Genomic DNA, 23,752 nt, shown 5'->3' with positions numbered 1-23,752 from the left:
AGAAAATCAATAACATATTTTTTACGATATTTATTTACAATACAAAACACCTAAAATGGAACTAAATGCATGTATGTCAAGGGTTTTCGAAAAAGTTAAAAAAAAAAAAAAAAAGAAAAAAAAAAAGAAGAAAAAAAGGGAAAATTCATGATTTACAGTACGGTGTGTATGATCTTTCCAGAACCTCCAAACAGTCAGGAGAATGCACTGTTAAACACACAGGACTGCGTTGTTCCTACATCACAAGTAGCACAAAACAAAAGCAAAGATACAAATACAAGCTATACATTAAGTATACTGGTTGTTGCAACTGGCAATGCTCATACACAAATACAGAAATTAATCCAGCATTCACATTCAACACATCCAGTGCATTAACAGTTACGGTCTGGACATACTGTAGGCTAGTCTTCAGCAATATATTTTGTATTCAATGTTCTAATCCAAAAATATAATAATAAAATCGTAATTCTTTCTGGCATTGAGCACTTGTGTTGAAAGTAACATGTTCGGATATAGGAAAAATTAACTGTGACCATACTACTGATCTTAGGCTAATGACCTGAGAAGGGGGTCTTCTGTGAGACAGATACGGCAGGTTAAAGCAGGTTTTTTATGGCCATCATCAAATATACAAACAAAACAGACTTTTCCACATTTGGATATGTTCCATTAACCCTGAACTCTGCTTAACCCACAACATCAACAGTTCAGTTCATTGTTCCGGTAATTTTTTGGGAGGCAGCCGGCTGATGAGCATCGGTGAGGAGGGCATTCTCTTCTCACAATGCATTTGACAGAACAGTCCGTGGGCATGTTTTACTCGTCAAGGCCATCGTCGTCCTCTTCCTGCTTGGCGTCCACCTCAGCTGTGTCAGAGAACTCATGTAGGAGGACATACTCACGGCTGCTGAAGCCAAACTTGATCACGTCCTTCTCTTTGAGCTCGTAATAGCGCTGGGCCTCGATGCGCTGGTTGTTCAGGTAGGTGCCGTTGCCTGAGGCCAGGTCGATGATGTAGGGCTTCACCCTGCGCCCGCTGGTTCCATCAGAACGGGTGAAATCAACAAGCCTGGGAAGCACAGAGAAACAGAACTACATTACCCAAAAGTCAGTGACAGACGAATGCTACTTGAGTGCAGTGTAGTCACCGTGAGTTGAGTGGGTAAATTAAGTAATTTCGTGACTACGTATGGTGAACTAAAGTTCTGTGCTCACCTGTACTGAAACACTGCATGCTGTTTGGAGCAGGAGGGGTGGTCAATGGGGATGTCAGCAATCTTCCTCTGCCGCCCCATTAGGTAGGCACTCTGCCTGTGAATGTACATGACTGGGAGTGGCTCATCGTCCTTGAAGGGGTACAGTCGCCACCTGCGCTTGGGGATACGTGCCTCAGGGGGCTCATTGTACTTGATCACCACCCCTCGGAAGGTGTTGGTATCTTCCACAAGCGCCCCAGACAGTTCAAAGTTGGGCTTCTCTTTGTCAGGTGGGGGGCTATCGCTGCCCTCATCCCCTTCTTGGGTCGATCTGGGGGCTTGTTCCTCGTCATTCTCTTCAAACCTGCGCCGTTCTTGACGTCGCTCGTCATGCTGCTGTCTCTCAGCCTGCTGCTGCTGGAAAGCGTGGGCATCGCGCTCACGGGGCCTCTCACCACCCCGTCCCCCATCCCCCTCTCTCTCCCTCTCCCTGGGTCTGTCTGACTCCCACCTGCTCCGTCTCTCCACCGGCTGGTCGTTTCGGTCACGTCTCCTGCGCTCATCAGCACCTCTGTGGTCATCCCTTTCCTGTAGGGCAAATGATGGCACAGTGGACAGGCGAGTCAATTCCTGTGCTCTGATACACTGAAAATACAGCTGGTGTTATCATTTCAACCACACTATAGGCCTACATGTTGTGTATTCAAAGTTGAATACCTGTTTACCAACACATCACATTTTAAACATGCTATGATCTAATCACCCGCTTTATTTTGACATCTGCCCCACGGGGAGGACTTCGGCTTCTCTGGTTTCTGGGTGATTTGCTATGCGGTCTTCCCAAAGACCTGTCCCTTCTACCTGGTGAACGGTCCCTTGTCCTGGCGGGCGATCTACATTATCAAAAGCATAACGACAGGCTTTATTAAAACCAAGCAACAATAGCAGTTTAGCTATATAGTTGGCTATCCTGGAGACGCGAAACACCTGTCTAACAAGGCTACAACTAACAGCTACGTAAAAGTAAAATCAAAACAATATAAGGTAACATTAACGTCAGCTAGCTTGCTATTGCTAGCTTACTGTTGTTTCTGACAGCTAGCTTACTGTTGTTTATGTTTACTATCTGACAACGTGGCCTTGCAACCATACTTTTACTCCGCTTGCAATGCAACAGTGTAGTGGTAGTGGAAACAAGGGTCAATTGAGTTAGGCTACCGGCTCGTTCGTCTCTTCGGCGGCGGTGGGCTCGGGCTACCGTTGGATCGCGAACTCGAGCGGCGTGATCTCTGTGGCCTAGCAGGGCTGAGTTTCTCTTGCTTGATCTTCACTTTAGACTCGCGAACGGGAGATTCCACCCTTCTGTGTCGCCTATCCTTGTCCATTATGAAAAAAGTGACTAGTTGATTTACTAAATTCGGTTCATATCAAAGATAGATTATCATAGAGGAATGAAAAGTGAACAACAAACTCTTGGTAACGCGTTGAAACTTCTATTGTGCCCTACACACGTATTTCCGTTTCCGGTGGGACGATGGGAATATACTTCGCCACAAGGCCATGGCTTAGCTTTAGTTCCGCTAAAATACTTGACCCAACATCCCATGTATAAATACCTTTACTCATGTCCTGTAGTAATAATAATAGCTTTCAATAATTTATTTGTATTCTTGTGAATCATAGATGTGTGCAATCAATGATCTTATTACATTCCTGGTGCGCAGTGTGTGTTCAACTCGGAGAGGTCAAGATGTAGCGCATAGGCAATAGGTTGCCATAGTAACGATAAACAAAATGTGAAAAGACTTCACCTCTCAGCAATACAAATATTTATTGAAACTTTGATGATTACAAAGAAACTTTTTTTTCATAGGTTATAGTGTCGTAAAGTGTCACAATGATTCCTCCAGCTGATTCTCTCCTGAAATATGACAATCCAGTTTTGGTGAGCAGAAACGCAGAGAAGAAGTCGCCAAAGGTAACCGTGTTTTGTTTCCCGATTCATTAGCAGGGTGAAAATATTAACCATGCATGACACAGATGAGAGGATTTTTGTTAACAGCTCTCTAAATTCTCAATATCAAACACTATCTAATTTATCTGAAGTTGTGTTTGTTTGTGTAAATTTAATTATATCCACTACCTTCAGGCACGACCTTTGAAAGTGAGTCCTCAGCAGCCTGCAATATCTGGTCCTGTACCACCTCCACCCAAACCAAAGACCATCTCAGCTGATGCAAACAAGCAGCAAACTGAGGAGATACTTAATGCCATCCTACCGCCCAGGTATTGCCTGTCATCGGCATAGACAAAACTCCCTCTTCCCTCGATGTGCCCAGGAAAATTTTTACTGCTCCATCTTTCAGTTAACTTCTGCACTTCCACTGTTACAGAGAATGGATGGAGACCAACCAGCTGTGGGTGCAACAGGTGTCCAGTACGCCTTGCACCCGTATGGATGTGGTGCACCTGCAGGAGCAGCTTGACCTGAAGCTGCAGCAGAGGCAGGCCAGGGAGACAGGCATCTGCCCTGTCCGCAGAGAGCTTTATTCCCAGTGCTTCGGTAAGGAGAGGGACAGGGATGGATGGAAGTATCTGAAAACCCTAAAGGAAATACAGAATGTGAGTTCAAATTGATCAGTCTAAGCCTCTTTCCTGTGTACCACCTGTAGATGAGTTGATAAGGCAGGTCACCATCAACTGTGCGGAGAGAGGGCTGCTGCTGTTGCGGGTGAGAGATGAGATCCGCATGACCATTGCAGCCTACCAGACCCTGTACGAGAGCAGTGTGGCCTTTGGCATGAGGAAAGCCCTGCAGGCTGAACAGGGCAAGTCTGATATGGAAAAGAAGGTAAGGGCGAAGACCGACATGCATCACTAGAGGGCTTGCTGTAAATACTACAGGGCCGACGTGAACCACACGGTGCTGGCTTGGATATTTTCTTTTGGCATGATCCTTTCCAGTAATGGTACAGCAACTATTGGATGTGTAACCAGGCCAGAACAGTACAGCTCAGCTTGGTGCGGCTCTAGTGTGATAAGGGCACTTCACACAAAAACACTTTCCTCCATGCCTCAAGAATCTCATGGGTGTAAGCTTGCCAGATATCCTGCAGATGGCGCCATCTCCTCTATAAGCCACACAGCTTTAGCACCTGATGAGACTACACTCTCGAGACGTATCTAGAGAGAATTAATGATTGGTGACAAAGTCTATGGATTGCTCTGGTAATACACCTTATTTCCTATGCAGATTTCCGATCTGGAGAATGAGAAGCGGGACATGGAGAGGCAGGTGAACGAACAGAAAGCGAAGTGTGAGGCCATTGAGAAGAGGGAGACGGAGAGACGACAGGTGGAGGAGAAGAAGCACACAGAGGAGATTCAGTTCCTGAAGCGCACCAACCAGCAACTCAAGGTAAGGCACTCAGGCCAGCTCAACAAGAACTTCAGGGCTAAAGGGATTCTGCAGAGTGAATTTTCAGAGCCATTATTTGAAGCAGTGTATAATGATTGACCTTGGTAACCTGAAATCAATGGACGGCAGGCAACAACTGTAATGGTCTTGATAGAACATTGTCTTACACTAGTCCTAAGAAAAGGTCATTTCAATTGAGTTATTAGTAAAACTGGCTCATCTTTATCCTTTCCAGGCCCAGTTGGAGGGGATCATTGCCCCAAAGAAGTGATCTATTCATCCTAGGACTGATCCATAGCCGGCATATTTCAATACAGCATTATGTAATTAAAGTCACAATCTTAGTGCCATGCATAAGTTGCCTTTCTCTTGCAGCATAACACTGAAACAACTTTGACTGTTTTGGTGTGATAAACATTTTTTATTTATCTTTGAAGACATGACATGTACATGTAGGTTGTAATAAACACAAATGTTGTGTCTCTTACATTTCAAGAGTGCCGTACATCTGTACTCTGTGGATGAAATTAGAATCATCCCTTCACCTTGCAGTGAAATTCCATTTAAGTTGAAGTAAAAAGCATGTACAAGAGGCGACAGCTGTCTCCGTCACTTCCCTGAAGGTCACTCTGGTCAGGACGAGGCATCAAGTGCACTTGAACAAGTGACATAAAACCACTCAACGTTCCTCTTTCGTTAAATACCCCCCCCATTTCTTTCAATCCAGGCTCCATTTATTACAATTACAGAGTCATTAAAATAGGGATTTATTACAAATGTTCCAGTTTGGTATTGGACTCCAGACTAGCGCTTTGATCTCTTGGCTTTCTTGCCCTCAGTGGTGGGGGCTGGTGTCTTTCTGTTCTTGTTCTTATTCTTGACATTGGCAGTTTCGTAATAGCGAGCCCCCACTTTCTTCACCTTCTTAGCACGTTCCACCGCTCTCCTCTGCAGGAGATAAGGTAAGAAACAGAAGGAAGACAAATGAGATGAGACGTTGTGCTGGGGAAGAAAAGGCCTTGTCTTCCTTCATTCCAGTAATATTAGCAAGAGCACACATCCATCTGAGTTGTCTACCTAGATGGATGGTGGTGTTTGATGTCGAGATGAGGGGGGAGAGAATGCACTGTACCTGCTTGGAGGTCAGCTTGGCCTGCGGGGTGGGCTCCTCGTCTGCCTCCAGTTTTCTCTTCTTACTCATCAGTATGGCAGCTAAAGGAGCAAAGGTTTGCAAATGAGTGTATGATCGCTTATTTGACCTCGGTTTGCACCCCAATATCTCCCCGTCCTTAATAATTTCATCTGCTGCTGCCCAACAAGACTGACAAAAGTAACATAAGTACAGAGGGGGGATATTAGTTTACTTGCAAGGAGGGTGTTTTATTCTTTGAAATTTGTCTGGGCCTTGAGTTTGAGGAATACATTTCGAGGTTAAGTTTGTCCATTAAAAAAAGCGAATCTAATCATTGATAACAATGTTTACATATCAAAATACAAAAAGATCACGAGAAGTCAATAAATGTGACTAAAAGTTTAAATTAAGCTTGTTACCTTTAAGTTGTCGTTGAGCTTTTGCTGCCTCCTTTTTTTCTTTCATGTCTGTGAACACTTGGTCTGAGAGGGTCTTTGGGATCCTGACCAGAGAGAAAAGTAGAGACGTCACGTGTCATTTTGTTTCTCCAAACACATCAACAGTTTACTTTATTAGGAATCTGATGAGCCGACAATATAAGCAAATTGGCCACAGAACTTCACCAGCGTGAGACGAAAGTGAACAGAAAACAGTGACGTAAATGGTTATGGAAAACAGCCTATCGATCAGACAGAGGTATGAACAGCTGCCAATCCCCAGGTGCCTGAGAATTTGGGAAAAATGGGGCATGTTTCAGCTCAAGGAACCATCATCTCTCTGTCTGACAAGCTCACAATAGAGTGATGTGAGCTTACGAGAAAATAATAAAGCATTTCAAAATAATAATAAAAAAAAAAAAAGACTTCAGAAGACATACCGGATGGCAGAGAAACGTTTGCATTTGGCCCGGTCCAGGAACTGCTTGTACTTTGCTATCTTATCATCCAGCTCTTGGATCACCTCGCGTGAACTCTTCTTGGCTTCTGCCTTAGCAGGCTGGGCGGCGGCGGCGGTGGTGGTGCTGGTTGAGGCCCCAGGCTCTTCCTCCACTGGCTCCATGTCCTCCTTCATGTCCTCTTCTCCACCCTCTTCTTCGCTGTCTTCCTCCCTTTCGGAGCCGGACAGGTCCGACAAGTCCAGGTCGGCATTCTCCACAGGAGCAAGGTCTTCCTCGTCGTACTCGGGCGCCACATGGATTTTGCCAAAGTTCTGCCGGACGTTCGCTACGATTTTCTGGAGCTGCTCCTGTTCGCGTTTCTGCTTCTGCTGCTGGGCTTCCTGCTCTGCTGACACCGCCACCTCCTCACTCTCTTCCTCTGTCCGTTCCTCCGTCACTTGCTCTGCTACTTCTGATGGCGCCTCCACTGGCAGTTTCTTGAACTGAAAACAACAAACATTTACATTTACATGTATGGCATTTAGCAGATGCCTTTATTCAAAGCGACTTACAACAAATACATTTGAATCATACAAGTGAATCATCTATCCATCAGTCATCATAAGATAAAGTAATTAATGCTCAGACCAGGGGCCATAGGCTGTCACAATGCCTACAAACAGGTTTCGTTTTTCATGTCTACAGCCAAGATAACTCAAGTGGAATAGACAATATGATTCCTCTGCACACATCTACGCTTTCCCAGGCCAGGCCTGTTGTTGCATTTAGCCGGGGGGGGGGGGGGGGGCAGCAGCATGTGCAAACACCACTGAAGTGTGTGTGTGTGTGTGCGTGCGTGCATGTGTGTGTATACACGTGTTACTCCTGTCTTTATACCACCTCTCACCTCAGGGTCTCCCTCGGCTCCAGGCGGTTTTACAAAGAAGGGGATGCGTCCTCTCTGCCAGTCGTTCAGAACCATTTTGGAGACTGTTTGAAGGTCTGGCTCCCCACCCTGTAATACACGAGAGAAGCATGATGGAAATCCAGTCACGCACTATATTTCAAACTGATCAATAAATGTCAGATTAGCATTGAAAGCGTTAGAGGAGCCAACTTGGTTATACTAAACCACTGCTAGTTTTACATCAGAAGGATTCATAACAACACAAAGAAAGTCTGCAGATGTTGTGGCCGTCAAGGATGTTATGTTTTTTTTTTTTCTTCCACATTTTAATTCTGTTGACCACCTACGTTAAGGCATACGCCAAATACGCCCTTAACTAAAAGCAGGCCAGACTATGCATGACACACCAGGTGTGGGACCAGCATTTGACACCAATGAACACCTAGGTCCTGACCTTGAGGAGTTTTCCTGTGCGCATCGCCAGCTTCTCCAGGAAGTCTTCGGCGGAGGTCCAGGTGGGAATGCGGTAGGTCTTCTGGATGTACTCCTGTTTGGCCCGCTCCAGCACTGCCCCAATGTGCTCCTCTGGGTTCCTGATCTTCTCCACTTGCACCTTAGAAAACAGGACGAGCACACATCAGATCTCAGGGTTTTTCAGATCTGATATAGCCACAGGATTGAATCTGAACATCTAAAGCCATCTGACTTGAATACACTTCAGTTTACCAAGAGGGGGGAATCTTACCACTCCTTTCAGTACGATGTCAGTCTCGCTGTCGTCTGAGGGGTAGACAACACCAGGGCAGTCGATGAGGAAGATGCGTCTCATCAGTGTGATGTACTGCCACACCTACGGAAGAGACAGAGATACACTCTTTATTCTGAGTTTGATCTCTTTTTACTCATTTCATCTCTTCATTCCTGGAGCTATTCTAGGTTATCATTATCTCTTTAATCTCAGCCATAACAATGAGAAATGTAACTAAGTGACACTAAGCCTCTCTTAAAAAGGATGGAAAGGTAAGACTGAATGCAGCCAAACCTAAAACAAGTATTATCATTTATCTAATTGAATGATTACAGTTAAACTGATGGTACACTACGTTATCTGGCGGCATTGTCTAGAGAGGAGGGCCTGGTACTCGTAGTGACAAGACGAAAAATAACAGAAGAAACAGTTTTGAATCAGGTTCAGACCGGTAATCACATTGCGTTTTTCCACCTTGCCCTGAAATACATTACCATATTTGCACGACAGGGAGGAAGCATTTGACAAGCCTTTTCACACGGAAACACAAACGCATGCACATTAATTCAAACACGGGAGAGAGGGAGAGACGTGAGCCAAAACGAAGTAGGGGAACCTTGTTTGGCCATAGACATCAACGAGCAGCAGACAAGACGCTCTGCACTTTGAGGGATAAACACATGCTGGCCACACGCCCATCCGGAAAAAAATAAAACTCCCCCCCCCCCCCCCCACTCAAAACTCTGGCACGGATGGACAACTCAGATACGATCACACTCTTCCCCTGACCCTGCCTTGGACAGTCGGGTTTCCAGACCCCCATTTGGTTCCAAACAGGATAAACAGCTCCAGAGAAAGGAAATTAAGGATGAGGGTGATTGTTTTTATTTATTTATTGGCTGCGTCTACAGCCAGGTATTCAGACGTATAGTCATGGCTGAGGAGACGTACAGTGTATTCCACTGTAGCGTTATGAAATCTCTCTCTGGTAGACAATTAGGAGAACAGAAAAGGAAATGGTCCTAGAACTTCCTATCTTGTGTTCTTTCTTAGCATTCAAGGGACTAAAGTGAGATCCTCTCCCCTGCATCGGCTATCATGCAGATTGCCTGGAACTATGTGAAATGCTCATGACATCCATCAATACAGGGTTATGCCTAAGTTGGGTCATTGAGGGGTTTTGTATTTTAAAGGGAATGATACCGTACCTTGGTCTCACCGGCGAGGGGTGCCACATTGCAGACCTTCTTGGAACGCAGTGTGTTGATGACTGAGCTCTTTCCCACATTGGGGTATCCAATGAAGCCCACACTGATCTGTTTCTTGTCTTTGTGGAGCTGAGGGAGGCAAACAATTTAAAAGAGTGTAGTTTTCTGAACAACATACTTAGTCTGTTTTCAATTTGGGGACAATAATAATTCTAGACCGCGCTGTCCGATGCCATTACTAATAAAAACCCATGACCTGGTCATCCTTAAGCACTATTGTCTGCCTGGTCCAAAAAAACATACCAGAGGATAATATCTAAAAATAAAAAAGCTCTCCGTTTCCACAAGAGAAATATCACTATTGGAAGCACTTTGTCTATATAAAGCATCACACATCTGTCATAAATAGGTATAAATATCCGTATCCTATCCTGTTTGTCCCACAAGGTGAACTCGAACAGCCTTTACGCCTTGTTATCTCTCTGACATTTCTATGAGCAGGCGCCAAAGCCAGTTTACGAGGGAAAACTGCAAAAAAAAAGCCTTTGAGCGTAACGGCTCACCTCACGCAAGGCTCCTTAAAGCAGTCTGAGGGCCTTTAATTTACAGCCCAAGCACAGTAATAGATTGGTTTGTTTTCTACTCACTACAACCGAACAGAAAGTGTCAGCGGTATATCTTTCAACTGAATTTATGTTAAGTATTTCCCGGCACTCCTCTTTTGAGCATCCAAAAGGTGTTTTTTTTTTTTACAGCCCAATTGACCAAAAATAGCTCTGCAGCAGATGTGAGGGCCCTGTGGCCAGCTGTAAGTTTAGGTATGGTAGAGTGCCAGGCCAAAACTGTGCCACCATACCCACCTTTAGAGCCTTTATGGAACGGAAATTCTTTGACTTAGATGAGGGTTTACGTCAAATGGTGGAGGGTTGTGTCAGAGCACCGTCGCCTACCTTGCCAAACTGCCGGAGGAGTTGGATGAGAGAGCCCTTCCCGAAAGAGTTGGTGAGGCTGGCGTGGAAGGCCAATGTGGGGTACTCCTGGGAGAGCAAAGCCACCCAGCGTTTCTGATACAAAGACAAAACAGACCAGAGACGCATAAACATACAACACAGCAAATGCTAACCACCAACACACAGGTTGAGTACAGTGAATAAATAGGCCACTGTTTAAGCCTCAAGAGGTCCTTCAGCAGATGCTTTTATCCAAGGCGACTTACAATAAGCACATTTGTCGAGAGTAAGTGAATCAACTACACATCACAGTCATCACAAGTAAAACCTTCGATAAGAACAAGTTACTGTGCTAGAGAAAGGAAGTTTGTTTTCAATAACTGTTACGCAAAAGTTCAGGTAATGTACAATGGGGTGTTAGGGGTGGAGAAGTCTGAGAAGGAGGATCCCAGGTGTAACCTAAAGAGATGGGTCTTTGGTCTACAGAGGAAGATAGGAGGGTTCACCGTGACTCTAAAGTAGCCATTGTGTCTGAGGCTAAAAGAGCCAACAGACTTCTGGGTGGCAGTTGGAGAGGTTTCACAAGAGGCACTCTCACAAGACGTACTCTGTAAGTAAGCTGTTTGACATCACTGACACAAACAAGGCCTCGATGAAATCGGGGAGGGAACTGTGGATCAGTCTCTATCCATTTGTATTTGCAGGGTGGGGGACTGAATCTCCAAAATTACTCTGATTGGCCGTGGGGGACAACATGTTTACTGTCGACTTGTTTCAATCTCAGTCAGATCTTTGGAAAAAGCCCTCATTCACAATGTGTTCCCCGCTGTGCGTCTCTGGTGTATTCCACTGGCATTACAGTCAAAGGCTGTAGCTCATAAAAGAAACAGTTTGCCTTCCTGTTTTGGTGACCCATGAATCTCAAACACATACTATCCTGCTTTCCACACAAACACCCCCCCCCCCACACCAACCCACACACACACACACGCTCACTCTCTTGGGGTTATTTAAGGCAATGGGCTATATTCATCAAGACCTGTTGAGCCTTGAGGGTACTACTGTAGATCATCTGAGGAGAGCGAGGGTGATTCCTGATTAAAAAAATGTGTGGAGAACTCCAGAGTTCAATCCAGTGCAGAGAGCTCCACTCAAATGCTGGGAACGTTTCTCAATAGTTGCAAAACTGAGTGAACGGTTATAGATATTGTATTTATCTCTATTGTGAGCTACTCAAGTAGAATGTTAGTGAAGGTCTAAATGGCCAGGAGAAGGGGTCTCACCGTGACCCAGGTTGGGATGAGGTCACACTTGTTGAGGACAAAGATGAGGTGTTTCCAATGCTTCTCCTTTTTCATGTAGGCCTCGATGCTCTTGGAGCGTGTGCCAATAGGGTCGCGGGCGTCAAGCACCTGGATGATCACATCGGACGAGTCGATCACCTGTGGGGAGATGGATGTCGCATAAGTATTTAGGCAAGGAGTGTGTAAGACGTTTGCTTACTCATTATAACTGTTGCATTTGTATGGGAAACAGAGCAACACACACAAGCTAGAAGGGACAGGCTAAGAAAAACAAACAACTCTGGGATTGGAGAAAATAGATGAAACCTCTCACCAACACATACTGTACACAACAGTGGTTGTTACATCAAGGGGGGAAGGATGCATTGTATAGGCATTTGAGTGAGAAGCAGCACTACAAACTATCATACATGTAATAATTTAACTGGAGGAGCAATCTAAGGTTTGGTCAAAATGTCAGCAAGACATCTGCACTGATAACGAGCTTTAGACTGCATGGTCTTTGCCAATAGCATGAACCAGCCTATTGCTCATTTATCAGAGATGACTAGGATGAATAGGGACTCATTCTCTCTTCCCCTGCCAGATATACAGTGCATTCGGAAAGTATTCAGACCCCTTCACATTTTCCACATTTTGTTATGTTACAGCCTTATTCTAAAATGGATTCAATTAATTGTTTCCCCCTCATCACTCTACACCCTATAATGACGAAGCCAAAACAGGTTTTTAGAAATGTTTGCTAATTTATTCATTAAAACTGAAATATTTTAAAGAACTGAACTGTGCACTATATTGACAAGAAGGTAGTTAAAGGGAAGGGGATATTCCTATATTAGTAAGCAAACTCTGCACGAGACAACGCAATCAATGGGACTGAAAGAGGTGGATGGATCCCGTACCTTGTAGAGCTCACCCCAGATCCTCTTGGACTGGCCCTTCTCAAAGATCTTCTCTCGTTGTTCTTCCCTGTGTGACAACAACATGCACGCCATTATGTTTCCATGTTCAACAGGTGACATCGCCTCACAGAATAACAGCTTGTGTCCCAAAATAAGGCATTGTACTTTCACAGTGAAGTGAGTAGCATAGTACCAGTCCTGAAATTGGAGGCAGAAATAATCCTCATGACAGACCAACTACTAGTACTGGACGACTTTCTTGAACACAATGGTTGAAAGTATAACCAGTCCAAAAAACAATTTGAATGGGCGAGTTGTGCTCACCTGACCCCATCGTCCTCGGTCACCAGGTCACGGTCCTTCTCAGCACTGTAGCTTGTTGCAGAGGCCTCTGCCGTCTCCGCCAGATCCTTCATGTCCCCTACTATGAGGTTGGGTCTTTTGCGCTGGGCCTTGGGCCCGAACGTGGTCTCAAACCCCTCTGTGTCCAGGATGTGCACCTTGGAGTTCTGCACACGGTGGGAGAGGAAGGAAAGCACAGATACATGGGGAAAGGAGAGAGAAAGAGAGCATTAAATCATAGATCAAGACATAGGGAGAAAAAAAAATAGTGAAACCATATCGACGCTGTTCATTCATTTCACTAAACAATAAGAAGCAATTATTTTCCATCGATCTAAAGGATTCTTAAGGAGAGGAACTGTCCGGGGAACACATGAGGGGGGCAAGACCAAGATCAATGACTTGCTTGGGATTCAGTCTGCTCTCTAATTAGGAACTATGGCCACCTGCTGTGAAGTGGCTAGGGTGTCTGAGCGCCATTAAAAGTCCCTCAGCTGCCTGACAGAGAAACCCACAAACCCACAAACCCAAGGGAGGAAAACACTGTCTGCTCGCCTTGTAGATTTATGGCCGTCTGCGTTGTATCAGAGAGTGTGGCTTTGTAGCACACAAATGCTTCATCGAAGCAACAGTTTATTTCGTTCACATTGCGAAGAAATGAGGAAATAAAACTCCAATGGCTTGGAGGGCTTACAATTGGATCACAACATTCAGAAACGATATTTGAGAGTAAAAACACTAATGGAGAATTAAATGTTTTAATACTGTGAGGAATAGGGGAAAGCGTGTATGCAGTGGAGCTGATGGCAGCATTCCATGGGTCCCACCAATAAACAACAGCATAAAACAAACAAACAGCATACACAAACCCCCAAGGATGTAGTCAAAAGGCCAATAAAGTTCCTTTTCTGGGCCAGGTCTGATTAGGAGTTCAAATTACCCTACAACACAAGGCAACCGTACTCCTATTGCAACACACCAAAAGAAAAAACAAACAGTTTACAGATCTTGTCAGAAGCAATGATGTTTAAGATCTCAGATTGCCTTCACCATCTGCCAAGATGGTCAGGAAGGTGGCTGTGTTTCCAAACCATATGTCTATCCTTTCTTCCCACCAAATCTAGTTTCATTCCACCACCTCTTCCAGTCTTGTCTTTTGGTTGTTCAGTCTGAGTGTTCGTGACTCCATGAGCTCTCAATGAGCAAAATCACCACCACAGGAAAAGAGGGCAATCTGCTGTGAAATCACCTACATAAAACAATAAAATTACAGACTGACACACACCTTTGCGACTGTCCTGGCACTAAGCCAACATTACTTTAATAAAGTAAATATTAAGCTCAGCTAACTAATAAGGGGAGAAGATCCAAACAAGATCAGATATATAGAAATAACTAAATGTATGGCCAATTGGAGAAAAGTCACTGAACAGCTTCATCAACGCAACTAATCTCAACATCGTCTCACTATTTTGGCATAGGTCCGACTTCCCAAAATGACTTATGACATACAATGGCAAAAGGAAGAGGAGGAGAGGGAATATTAGGGGAAGGCAGGAGAATAAAAAGGAAGAGGCCATTCATCTCTAACAGCTTTGAAAGGCTTTAAAGGTCGACTCGCACGCATATGGAACTATTTAGAAAAAAAAGAACAGTGAAACTGAGTCAACAACATGTTCAGAGAGAACACGAAGAACTGGACAGAAGTGCTGTTTGGAGTCTTTTTTTTTTTTTTTCTTATTCTTTTTTTTTTTTTCAAGGGGTGGGGGTGTTCAAAGCTAGCCGACCGCTCCTCACTCTTTCAAAACACAACCCGATATGATCAGGTTCATTGTGAGGCAGAGATACGGAAAAGAAAAAATCCAAGAGTGGACAAGAGGAGGATTCTACCTGCCTATGTATGCATGTTTCACCTCACAAAATCCCAAATACAACCAGATGAAAACGAATACAGATTCACATCCATGCCACATCCACAGGTGTGTCATTATATACCCGACAAGATTGTACTCAATATTCAAACATTACATGTGTGGTAAAACAAAATGTTCTATGGTGTATAACAGCCCACTCCCACAGTTGAAAAAAACGACAGCATTTCAACTGCTGTTGCTATGATGATTTGAGTTGATGATCACATTTGTTCTTTTGGTACTCACATGAGCCTTGACTCTGTCGTGTAGGAGGGACATTGGCAGCTTGCTTTGTTTCATCACCACACGATAAGGGTCTTTCTTCACAGCTCCCATCTCATCCTGGAACTTCTGCAGGGATGACTGCTTTATTACCCGAGTATTCGCTGAGACAGAGGGAACCAAGGGGATACGTCAGCAGGTATACAACACAGTGCTGCAGCCTTACTTGCAGCTTGCCCATAGCCCCGGGTTAATTTAGGTAGAAAAGTCCACTTGCACAATCACCAAAAACCATCAAGCACTAACCTTAAGGCTTTAAGAAGTCAATGCAGTCAACTGTGAACAGTAGCAGTACTCACCAAACCATTTGATGTTAGGCTCAACTCTGGCCACTGTCCCATCAGCCACAGTGGACTGGTATGACAACCTCTTGATCACCTGACCCCTGTTGTTGCTGTTGGGATAATTAGGATAGCAGCATTAACAGGCTAATAACAATGGCGGACAGAGATGTATACATAAAAATGAGGTTCTCAAAAAATGAAAAGTTGCATTTGTGTAGTACTAGGATTCCGTGCATTCTATCTCTCAGGTACACGCTGATATTAAGGGTGAAGAGGTGCAGGTGTAAGACAGTTGTTTGTGGTCGATATGTAAACGAGCAGTCATCAATTACCATCTCTGCTTCTGTCTGTACATATTCAGACGCTTGACGGTTGCTCGGTCCCTCATGTTTGGTCCATTAACCCCCTTCGGTCGATCTGTGAAATGTTCATTCATAATTCAGGTTGTTTAAAATATGTCAATGCCATATCATGCAATACAAATCATGGTGTTTGTGTACTGGTACCTGACATTCTTAACAGTATCTGTAGTAGAAACGTACTGTTTTGTAATTATATGTAAGATATCAATAACATCTGATGTATTGGCGCAGAATCAGGAATTCCTACAGAACACTGTTACATGTCTGTATTCCAGCAATACAGTTTTGTAGAACTGTCAAATGCCATTTGATAGTTATACAAAACTAGTGCTGCAATACAGTGAATTTCGATCTGGCTGGCTAGCTTCTGTAGCTCTGCAGTCTGCTGCATATTTAGCAATAGGCATTATGAACACAGTATGTGTGTGTATATCTGCCATTTATAGTTTGTGTTTATTTGCATAATTATGTTCAAATCATATGAGAATGTAGCTAGCTGTCTTGCCACGTTAGCTGTAAACAAACTGTTGGTGTCGCATGGTGTTTTTCTCACCGGGGTTACTGCTGGACGATGAGGGATTTATCGTGCTCTTCCCCTTGAACCGATTTACCACGCTCTTCACCATTTTTGCTGTTAAACTAACAACCACTAAGACTGAGGAAAGATATAAAAAGTCAACGTTGTCGCTCAAAATGTCAAGTTATGTAATCAATTTCTTTGCTGTGTCCAGTCCACGTGTTCTCAGCCTACACTACAACCAGGAAGTACGTCATCAACAGGGCGACAGCGCAGTTCCCTACTGAAGTGACGTAGGAGCTGTCGAGATGATTGAGGTGGTATAATGTCTTTCCCCAAGAACTATGAAATCAGTGTAATGAGCAATATCAGCGCTAAATACTTACAGTGTCTTTTGCACTGTCCTACAGTGACCCCTCCAATGCCTGGTTAGTTAGTTCGTTTGTTATTCACTTGCTGATATGATTTAGCTTTGAACTTATATTGTAAAATGTCAAATATATATATATTTAGTTTTCTTATTTCAGTTGCTACTGGTGCTGTTAAGTTGAGTTGCTTTCAGTCAGAGAGGGATATGCCATTTCACTCACTCACACACAGGCACACACACACGCACACGCACACACACACACACACACACACACATATATGATCAGATCTACACGCTGCACATTACTTCTTTGTCCAGTAGAGGGTGCAACACAGTTGGTTTGGATATTTATTAGATAAATAGCATTATGCAAAGAAAGTATATGATGGTGTCCCATAAACCTATAACTGAAGTGATATGCCAGAGGTGATATGAGGGGCTTATAATGTCTTCATTATACTTACAGTTTAAATGTATATGCCACTTTCTAATTTCCTTTCTTAACAGATGTGTGCTCTTTTAGCATTGCATATTCTGACTAACATAAACAATTGGACCTAGCAGTATTAAAGTAATGGTGGTTTTAAAGGTATTTTCAAAGTGTGTGAGGCTACAGCTATGGTACAGCATCATAAACATGTTTAGCCTGTATAGGCTAATTCCCTTGGAACCTGTGCAAAGACCTTTTGGAATGCGTATATAATGGCATCAAAGGAATCACACATTGCCAATAAGAAACAGGCAGCTCCAACTTAATAATGGCCCTCTATATCCATTTTATATTAGGTTGAAAGGAATGGAGAACTATTTTATCTTGGCTGTCAATTTAGAGATACTTTACCATAGTGAAGCACAAAAACATGATTCGTAAAGAAGCCCTTTATATTATAGTAAAGAAGCCCAGATATTATAAAGGTACAAATATGATACAAAAACATGACTTGCACTCAATCCTGCACTTTATACAAACTAAAAAGGAAGAGTTGGGGTAGAGTACACAGGTTGTTTGTTACCCAAGTGTGGCAGGGTGCCAAGCTGTAGCACCCGTTTCCATAGTCTCTAAAGGTGTGCCTGCCGGCCAGTGTTCAGCTCAAGTCAGCTTGTAGCAGCAGCAGGGGGAAAGTCCTAACCAAGGAATGTTCTCTGGTCTTTTTCATACAAATAAAATTGGAATTGACAGCATCAGCAATGCTCTGCAAATAAATAAATAAATACATAAAATGTTCTCAGATCAGAAAGATGCATTTTTTCTTTAAAATGGATTTAAATGCCAAGCAAGAGTTGGAGCCTTGTTAGGACAAAAAAGGGAACAAAAATGCTGGTAAATTATTTTCAGGTTTTATGCCTTTCGCTTTTTTTGTGCTCATCTGTCTTTTTTAACATCACACACAAAGAGCAGTTGACAGACCAGAAAGAAGCAAAGCAAACAATGTTAAGCCTTTTTGCTTCAAGTCCACTTCACTTTTTCCTAACCATTTAGATTCGAGCGGCAATGTAATTCAGGGCAATTTCTGATTATTACTCGCCACGGTTTGAAACCTCTTCCAGTTGATCTCTTTGCTTCAATGGTTTACTTAAAGTGTTGTAATGTGTTGTAATGTTACAAAGTGTTACCAGTCACCACCTTGGTTCCAACAAACTACTCAAATTATGGCAATACTTTTTTTTTTTTTTTTAATTATTGAGAGACAAACTAAACTAGAGCCAAATGAATGGCATTTGTTATACAGGTCATACAATCGATGCAACATTTGGACTTTTTAGAAGATTTACATATTTTGACCCGAGTGTTGATGTTTGCCATGGGATGGGTCTATATTCTTCTATGTTATTTATGCCCTACTTTTCAGGAAGGTTTACTGAGCTTTCATGTATCAGCGCTCCCAGACTGCAGAACGTTTAAGCCGTCTCTAAGAGTGGAGTGAGGTCACCGCAGTCTCGTGCAGACAGAGAAAGCATCAGCAGACCGAGCTAAATTAAATCACTGCAATAAATAGCAGATTTAGAGAGCAATCTTATAATAAAATTCAGGATTCTACATATGTTAGATTTTTATAGAACTATTTAACAAAAAAAAGTTGCAGACAGGGGAGCCCCATGTGCTGTGACCACTCTCCCAGAAATCAGAGTGAGAAAGACTTGACAGATGACTCGCAGAGTGCTTTCTACCTTTCTTCTCCTTGGGTCCCTCCTTGGTGCAGCAGCAGGGGAGGGAGAGCTTGTTTATTTCGTTTCTGTCTCTGCGGAGGGCCAACGAGCGAGGTCACGGCATCCCTCTCGCAGGTTGGTATTCACTCAATCAATTCCTCGGATGGGTTTGGCCCAGCCGCCTACGTAGAGTTTGTTTGTGACTAACCCAGGAGTGGGATCCAGACAAGCACACTTTCCAAGCACTATTATGGCAGTCTGTCTTTAATAAGGACCATGGAGCAGGTACAGAGTTGTTTTGAGTTTAGGCGGGGCTGGCACAGTATTATTGACTTTATTTGTTCAATTAGGAGTATTAGTTCCTCATGTGTCTTAACCAATAATGCAGGCCGGATAATGTAGCAAGTCATTGAAATCAAACACTTAGCATATTGGAAATGATCTCCTAGGTGACTGACAGTTCAAAGACTGTAGAACCAGAGTTGAAGTCTAAAAGCCTATATGGTATGGTGAAGTGATAATGAGAATCAAATTACCCTTGATCAGTGTACTGTACTTGGGTAAAATAAGATCCAGGTCTGGTTCTTTTGCTGGCAGATACAGGCAGGTCAAGAGCAGGTCAGTGTTGTTGCTATTCAATGAGGGCATCAGGTATTCATCAAGAGAGCATGTGGTTATGGTATTCAATTTGAAGCTAACCATATCATATGAATTGAGGATAAAACATTTCTTCAGATTCTGTAAGTGGGGACAGATTGTGGCCTACAGGAAAGTCATATTCCGAAACACAAAGGAAGGCGTTAAAAAGCCTCTTCTGTACGGCAAAAGATTTAAAAATCAAAAAGGCCACAGCAGCAATAAATTAAAGCTGGTAGTAAAACCGCAGTGCCCAAAAAGCACAATGATTCGTCATAAACAATGAAATTAGGCCGATTACTCCTTCGCTGTTGTTCTGCTAGGCCCTAATACACTGTGGCAGGAATTATAAACATTTTCTTTTCGTTGAAAACATTTGAGCGCCTCTCCGCTGCTAGACAAATACCAGATGCAGAGGATGCTACAGGCTAAGAGGTGCTTGCCTTCTTAAAACCGACAACATGCAGAGAGGGGATAATCAAAACAGGCCCGGTGTAAGTTATTCCATTTTGGCGCGCCGCTGCGTCGCATAGACGCTCCTCTTCTAATAATTGTGTGTGTGCGTTGGTTTGTGGATAATATTTCAGCTTGGCTCTGCTTTGAGTCAGAATTAGATAGCCGGCTCTGTAAGACCAGCCTGACTAAACAAAAGGAGACAAATTGTTGATGGTCTAAAGCTCTCTCCCCGATAGCACTGCTGTGGAGAGCCTGCAGTGGAAAAAGCTGCTCTTAGGACTTGGGGTGTTTCAGAACTTAACTGAAGAGCTACTGAAGTGCTGAAAGAGCGACTATGGTTTCATGAGCCATTTCATCAAGATAACAGGAGGTTCGTCACATTGAAATGGAACCACGGATGGAGAGAATGTTTGGATGCGATGGTGAAGAAACACGGTGGGGTCAGATTCCATCTTTGGGTGGAAAATCACACAAAAAATCACACAAACAGTAGCTGTGAAAAATGAAAATAAAAAGACTCAGAAGAGTCAAAGCCTCACATGCAGTTCCCCAAAAGTATTCTTTGGCGCATCGATATGTCATTATATAGCATTTGAAGATGGCAACCAATGGCAGGCTTGTGTGTTTTTTTCACTATGAACCAAACATTCATGAGACCACTATCTCAGCTCCTCTCCATCTCTCCACACTCAGCTAACAGGCCAAAGCAGCCACCCAGCCGCTCTGTCTGCAGATCAGTCAAACCCCCTACACCTCATTTATACATGGACAGACTGTTGCCAGTTTACGGAGGATTAGACAAGTTTGGAATTCATGGATGGGAATGGGGAAAGATGAGAACAAACAGTGAATCACTAAAAACTAATGAAAAACAATGTTGGAAAAACCCAGCTGGGATGAAATGACGGCACATGTTGTTTTTTTCACTAGGGGATATGTTTTACTAATGTGTTTTATCCTCTGTTTATTTTGCCCCACCTCCCCAAAATCCTCCACTTGTTTGGTTCTCGACTTGCCATGGCCACAATTTTCACACCACATAAATCATAGTATTATCTGTTGGCAAGGCCTGTGGGAGGCGTTCTCTAGGCCCACTCTTTTAATGAATGGTGTTTATGACCACTAATCTACGGCATGTAAACCACCGTTTTGGGCTTAGATAAGCCACAATAAGGTGAATATTTATCTCTCCATCAATGGGGTAAGGCTGAGTGTAATACATTCTGTGAACCTTTGCCTAGATTGTATGTAGCATCCTTTGCATTTGAATCGCAGTGGGAGGAGTCCTGTATGCCCACGCCATGGAGGCAAAACCAGGCATCATACTAGGCTGTTGTGACATCATCAAATACATGGGCACTACTCTGCTTGCATGCTCTCTCTATGCCACAAATCACAAGTGAGCCTTCCGTATTTAGTGGAAAGCCATGCACAGCCACTTCCTTTGAATGAAAACAGCGTCTTCCTTCATAACATTGGAATACAGACAGCTCTGAGTTGAGACAATAAAACTGTCGCCTCTGATGTAAGTGGAAAGAGGAAATTATGTCTTGACAACCCCCCAGTCAGTACTAATGGTGACAACATTTAGGCGGTGATTGAATGTGGTTTATAGTGAGTAAGGGGTTTTATAAGTCATTTTCTACATTGAAAGGCATTTATTAGTTGCCCTGAAATAGTTTTCCACTTTGTTTAGTGTTTCTTCTGATCAGTTAGATATCTCCAATGAAACATGTGGGAGCTATTAGGGGGAAATAAGCCCAACAAGTCTAAATAACTATACTTGCAAGGGTCTTTTGATGGAAACATATCAAGCACTACAAAATCTGTAAAACAGTGTGCATGACAGAACTAACAGAGAGAACGTGTGTCTTGGGGCTTCCATGGTAACAGGACATCAATGAAACAGCTCTTTGGGACAAAAACATTTGAAAGCTCTTGCCTTTTTTCTTCTGTGCACCTTGTTTTTTCTCTTTAACGTGACTGAGAACACACTCTCATCAGTTTCTTACAACCTGGTATTTCAAATAAAATGCAAGGAAGGCAAGTATGCGAGCTATCCCGGGGTGTTTAAAGTAACAATAAAATAATTACCTTCTGATAAGAAAAATATGTGCGGCAAGAGTTTCTCGGAAACCCAATGCTAATCTGAAGTGAAATGCGAAAACGATTCCCCGACCGCAATCTCGATTTCCCGGGCCGTTCGGCCGTTGCCAGAGCACTTGCTCAGAGAAGCTGGCAGCTGCGGGTCTGTCTATAGTCCATCCAAAACAAACACGCTCTTCTCGCTCCACAGTCCAAAGATGAGCTGTCATGGAGTTCAGGCCTCTACTTTGCACCACGTCTGTGCATCTGGTCCACAGCACCAGCGACCTCACCGACGCTGGGTGTTCGTGCAAGCGGAGCTTGGACTCAAGCTATAGTTTGAGTGTCAGTAACTGGATCATGGTCAGGGCCGTGATGTAAAACTGGAGGGGAAGCTAAAAATAAGTGCTGCACAGTTAGTTTAAAGAGGGCCATGTGCCATGCCACTCGCTGCCAATAATTCTCTCCAGTCTCCAAAACAGTGTTCCCCCGGAGGTGGAATTCTCCCTTCTCTCCACTTGTTTTTTCTGTGGTGCACCCAGGCGCCTCATCTCCAGTGTTTATCTGGTGCCCTTTCCTTGCAGATAGACAACACAGAGCAGCCCATTCAGGCTGAGGTTGGTGATACCCCACAATCCGGAATGTAAACACTGAGGTAATGTAGAAGACAGGGATCTGGGGTTCTGGTCTTACACTGCTATCTGTGGCACACAGGTGATTATGTGGTCTACTCTCCCTAAAGGACTACAGGCTTAGTGTAGATCAAAAAGAACTTTGAGACCACCTCTTACTTCTTAGAGTCTGGGCAGAGACACCATACCTCTCTTTTCCATCCCCAACTTCGTGAGAACAGTGATTCCCTTTTCCAAAGTAGGAAACTGTTAGCCATCATCAAATGGAAGTATTGGGAGAAGATTGGCCCAATCTACATAGAATATTCGAGTGAGACCAATGGGTAAAAGTAAACAAACTATCGGATGAACAAGCAATATCTCAGCCCAGGCTACATTGAATGAGTAGAGATCTTACTACAGTGTGTGGACTGCCAGCCTAAATGGCTTGACCGATAATGTGGGTAAGCCATGGATTTGTTTTGGAACAACCTGGGAGACAGGTACTGTAACGAGTGGGGGTCAGTGAAGGAAGCAATCTGTCCCCTGGCCACCTCCTCTAGTCTTGTTGACTGTTGATGCTCCCTGGGCAAGTGGGTGCTGTGTAAAGCTGTCTGTCCCAGGGACACAGTTACAAAAAAGGGCATCAGACAGTCAGAACTCCCACAGAGACAATCCACCCACCCCCCTACTTCCTACCTCCTGCACAGAGCTGGCTTTCCATCACACCATGCACAGACACAGACAATTTACCTCATCTTTGCCTTTATATGATAACTGAAGATGCATTTGAAGGTTTAAAGTGACAAGATTTTTCCTGCACTAAAATGTGTCCAAGGGAATAACTAGGATGTCCAACATATTCAGTCCTGAAGTGAATACTACCCTTAATAATACCCTTTGGTATTGTAAAGTTGAAAAAGTGATAATGTGGTAAAGGTCTGTTTCTAAATGGCAACAAAGTTATTCAAAAGCAGTTCTACTGTGTGAAACCAACACCATCCTATTCTAGTGATGCTATCATGACTTCTGATACTTTGTGTAGATAAAAGTGCCACTCAAAGTTGAGGCAGTTTTCGCCTGAGTGTATAAAAATGCAAT

At 43.6% G+C, this 23,752-nt stretch overlaps 3 protein-coding genes across 4 annotated transcripts; 1 reads left to right on the top strand and 2 right to left on the bottom strand.

Moving 5' to 3' along the window:
* Positions 1 to 71: 71 nt before the first annotated feature.
* snip1 (Smad nuclear interacting protein) lies at positions 72 to 2,702 on the bottom strand. Its single transcript, XM_083679664.1, has 4 exons — positions 2,418 to 2,702; positions 1,963 to 2,092; positions 1,219 to 1,787; positions 72 to 1,072 (listed from the first exon to the last, which is right to left on the bottom strand). The coding sequence occupies exons 1-4, from the start codon at positions 2,582 to 2,584 to the stop codon at positions 820 to 822; spliced, it is 1,119 nt and encodes a 372-aa protein (XP_083535790.1). The 5' UTR covers positions 2,585 to 2,702; the 3' UTR covers positions 72 to 819.
* A 363-nt stretch (positions 2,703 to 3,065) lies between these two features.
* Positions 3,066 to 4,945, top strand: dnali1 (dynein, axonemal, light intermediate chain 1). Its single transcript, XM_083678893.1, has 6 exons — positions 3,066 to 3,177; positions 3,349 to 3,485; positions 3,593 to 3,762; positions 3,872 to 4,050; positions 4,453 to 4,617; positions 4,853 to 4,945. Exons 1-6 carry the CDS (start codon positions 3,097 to 3,099, stop codon positions 4,886 to 4,888), a joined length of 768 nt encoding a protein of 255 aa, XP_083535019.1. The 5' UTR covers positions 3,066 to 3,096; the 3' UTR covers positions 4,889 to 4,945.
* Positions 4,946 to 5,017: 72 nt separating this feature from the next.
* gnl2 (G protein nucleolar 2) lies at positions 5,018 to 16,573 on the bottom strand. Of its 2 annotated transcripts, none has more exons than XM_083678891.1 (16): positions 16,382 to 16,573; positions 15,799 to 15,883; positions 15,482 to 15,576; positions 15,147 to 15,286; positions 12,970 to 13,154; positions 12,646 to 12,712; positions 11,723 to 11,881; positions 10,440 to 10,553; positions 9,490 to 9,618; positions 8,279 to 8,383; positions 7,988 to 8,146; positions 7,534 to 7,641; positions 6,627 to 7,129; positions 6,169 to 6,251; positions 5,750 to 5,829; positions 5,018 to 5,565 (listed from the first exon to the last, which is right to left on the bottom strand). In XM_083678891.1, exons 1-16 carry the CDS (start codon positions 16,452 to 16,454, stop codon positions 5,422 to 5,424), a joined length of 2,229 nt encoding a protein of 742 aa, XP_083535017.1. In that variant the 5' UTR covers positions 16,455 to 16,573; the 3' UTR covers positions 5,018 to 5,421. The 2 variants fall into 2 exon arrangements, with proteins under 2 accessions (XP_083535017.1, XP_083535018.1); XM_083678892.1 differs by having other exon boundaries at positions 6,627 to 7,123.
* Positions 16,574 to 23,752: the final 7,179 nt, after the last annotated feature.

This window comes from Argentina silus, assembly GCF_951799395.1.
Source record: "Argentina silus genome assembly, chromosome: 10".
NCBI lineage: Eukaryota > Metazoa > Chordata > Actinopteri > Argentiniformes > Argentinidae > Argentina > Argentina silus.
This window is presented reverse-complemented; position numbering and strand designations above follow the sequence as displayed.

Coding starts and splice junctions, on each gene's coding strand:
- gnl2 (XM_083678891.1), bottom strand. CDS start 16,454: ATGGTGAAGAGCGTGGTAAATCGGTTCAAGGGGAAGAGCACGATAAAT. Junction 15,884..16,381: donor ATCGTCCAGCAGTAACCCCG/GTGAGAAAAACA, acceptor AACATTTCACAG/ATCGACCGAAGGGGGTTAAT. Junction 5,566..5,749: donor CCAAGCTGACCTCCAAGCAG/GTACAGTGCATT, acceptor TATCTCCTGCAG/AGGAGAGCGGTGGAACGTGC.
- snip1 (XM_083679664.1), bottom strand. CDS start 2,584: ATGGACAAGGATAGGCGACACAGAAGGGTGGAATCTCCCGTTCGCGAG. Junction 2,093..2,417: donor CCGAAGAGACGAACGAGCCG/GTAGCCTAACTC, acceptor TTGATAATGTAG/ATCGCCCGCCAGGACAAGGG. Junction 1,073..1,218: donor CATGCAGTGTTTCAGTACAG/GTGAGCACAGAA, acceptor TGTGCTTCCCAG/GCTTGTTGATTTCACCCGTT.
- dnali1 (XM_083678893.1), top strand. CDS start 3,097: ATGATTCCTCCAGCTGATTCTCTCCTGAAATATGACAATCCAGTTTTG. Junction 3,486..3,592: donor AATGCCATCCTACCGCCCAG/GTATTGCCTGTC, acceptor CCACTGTTACAG/AGAATGGATGGAGACCAACC. Junction 4,051..4,452: donor AGTCTGATATGGAAAAGAAG/GTAAGGGCGAAG, acceptor TTTCCTATGCAG/ATTTCCGATCTGGAGAATGA.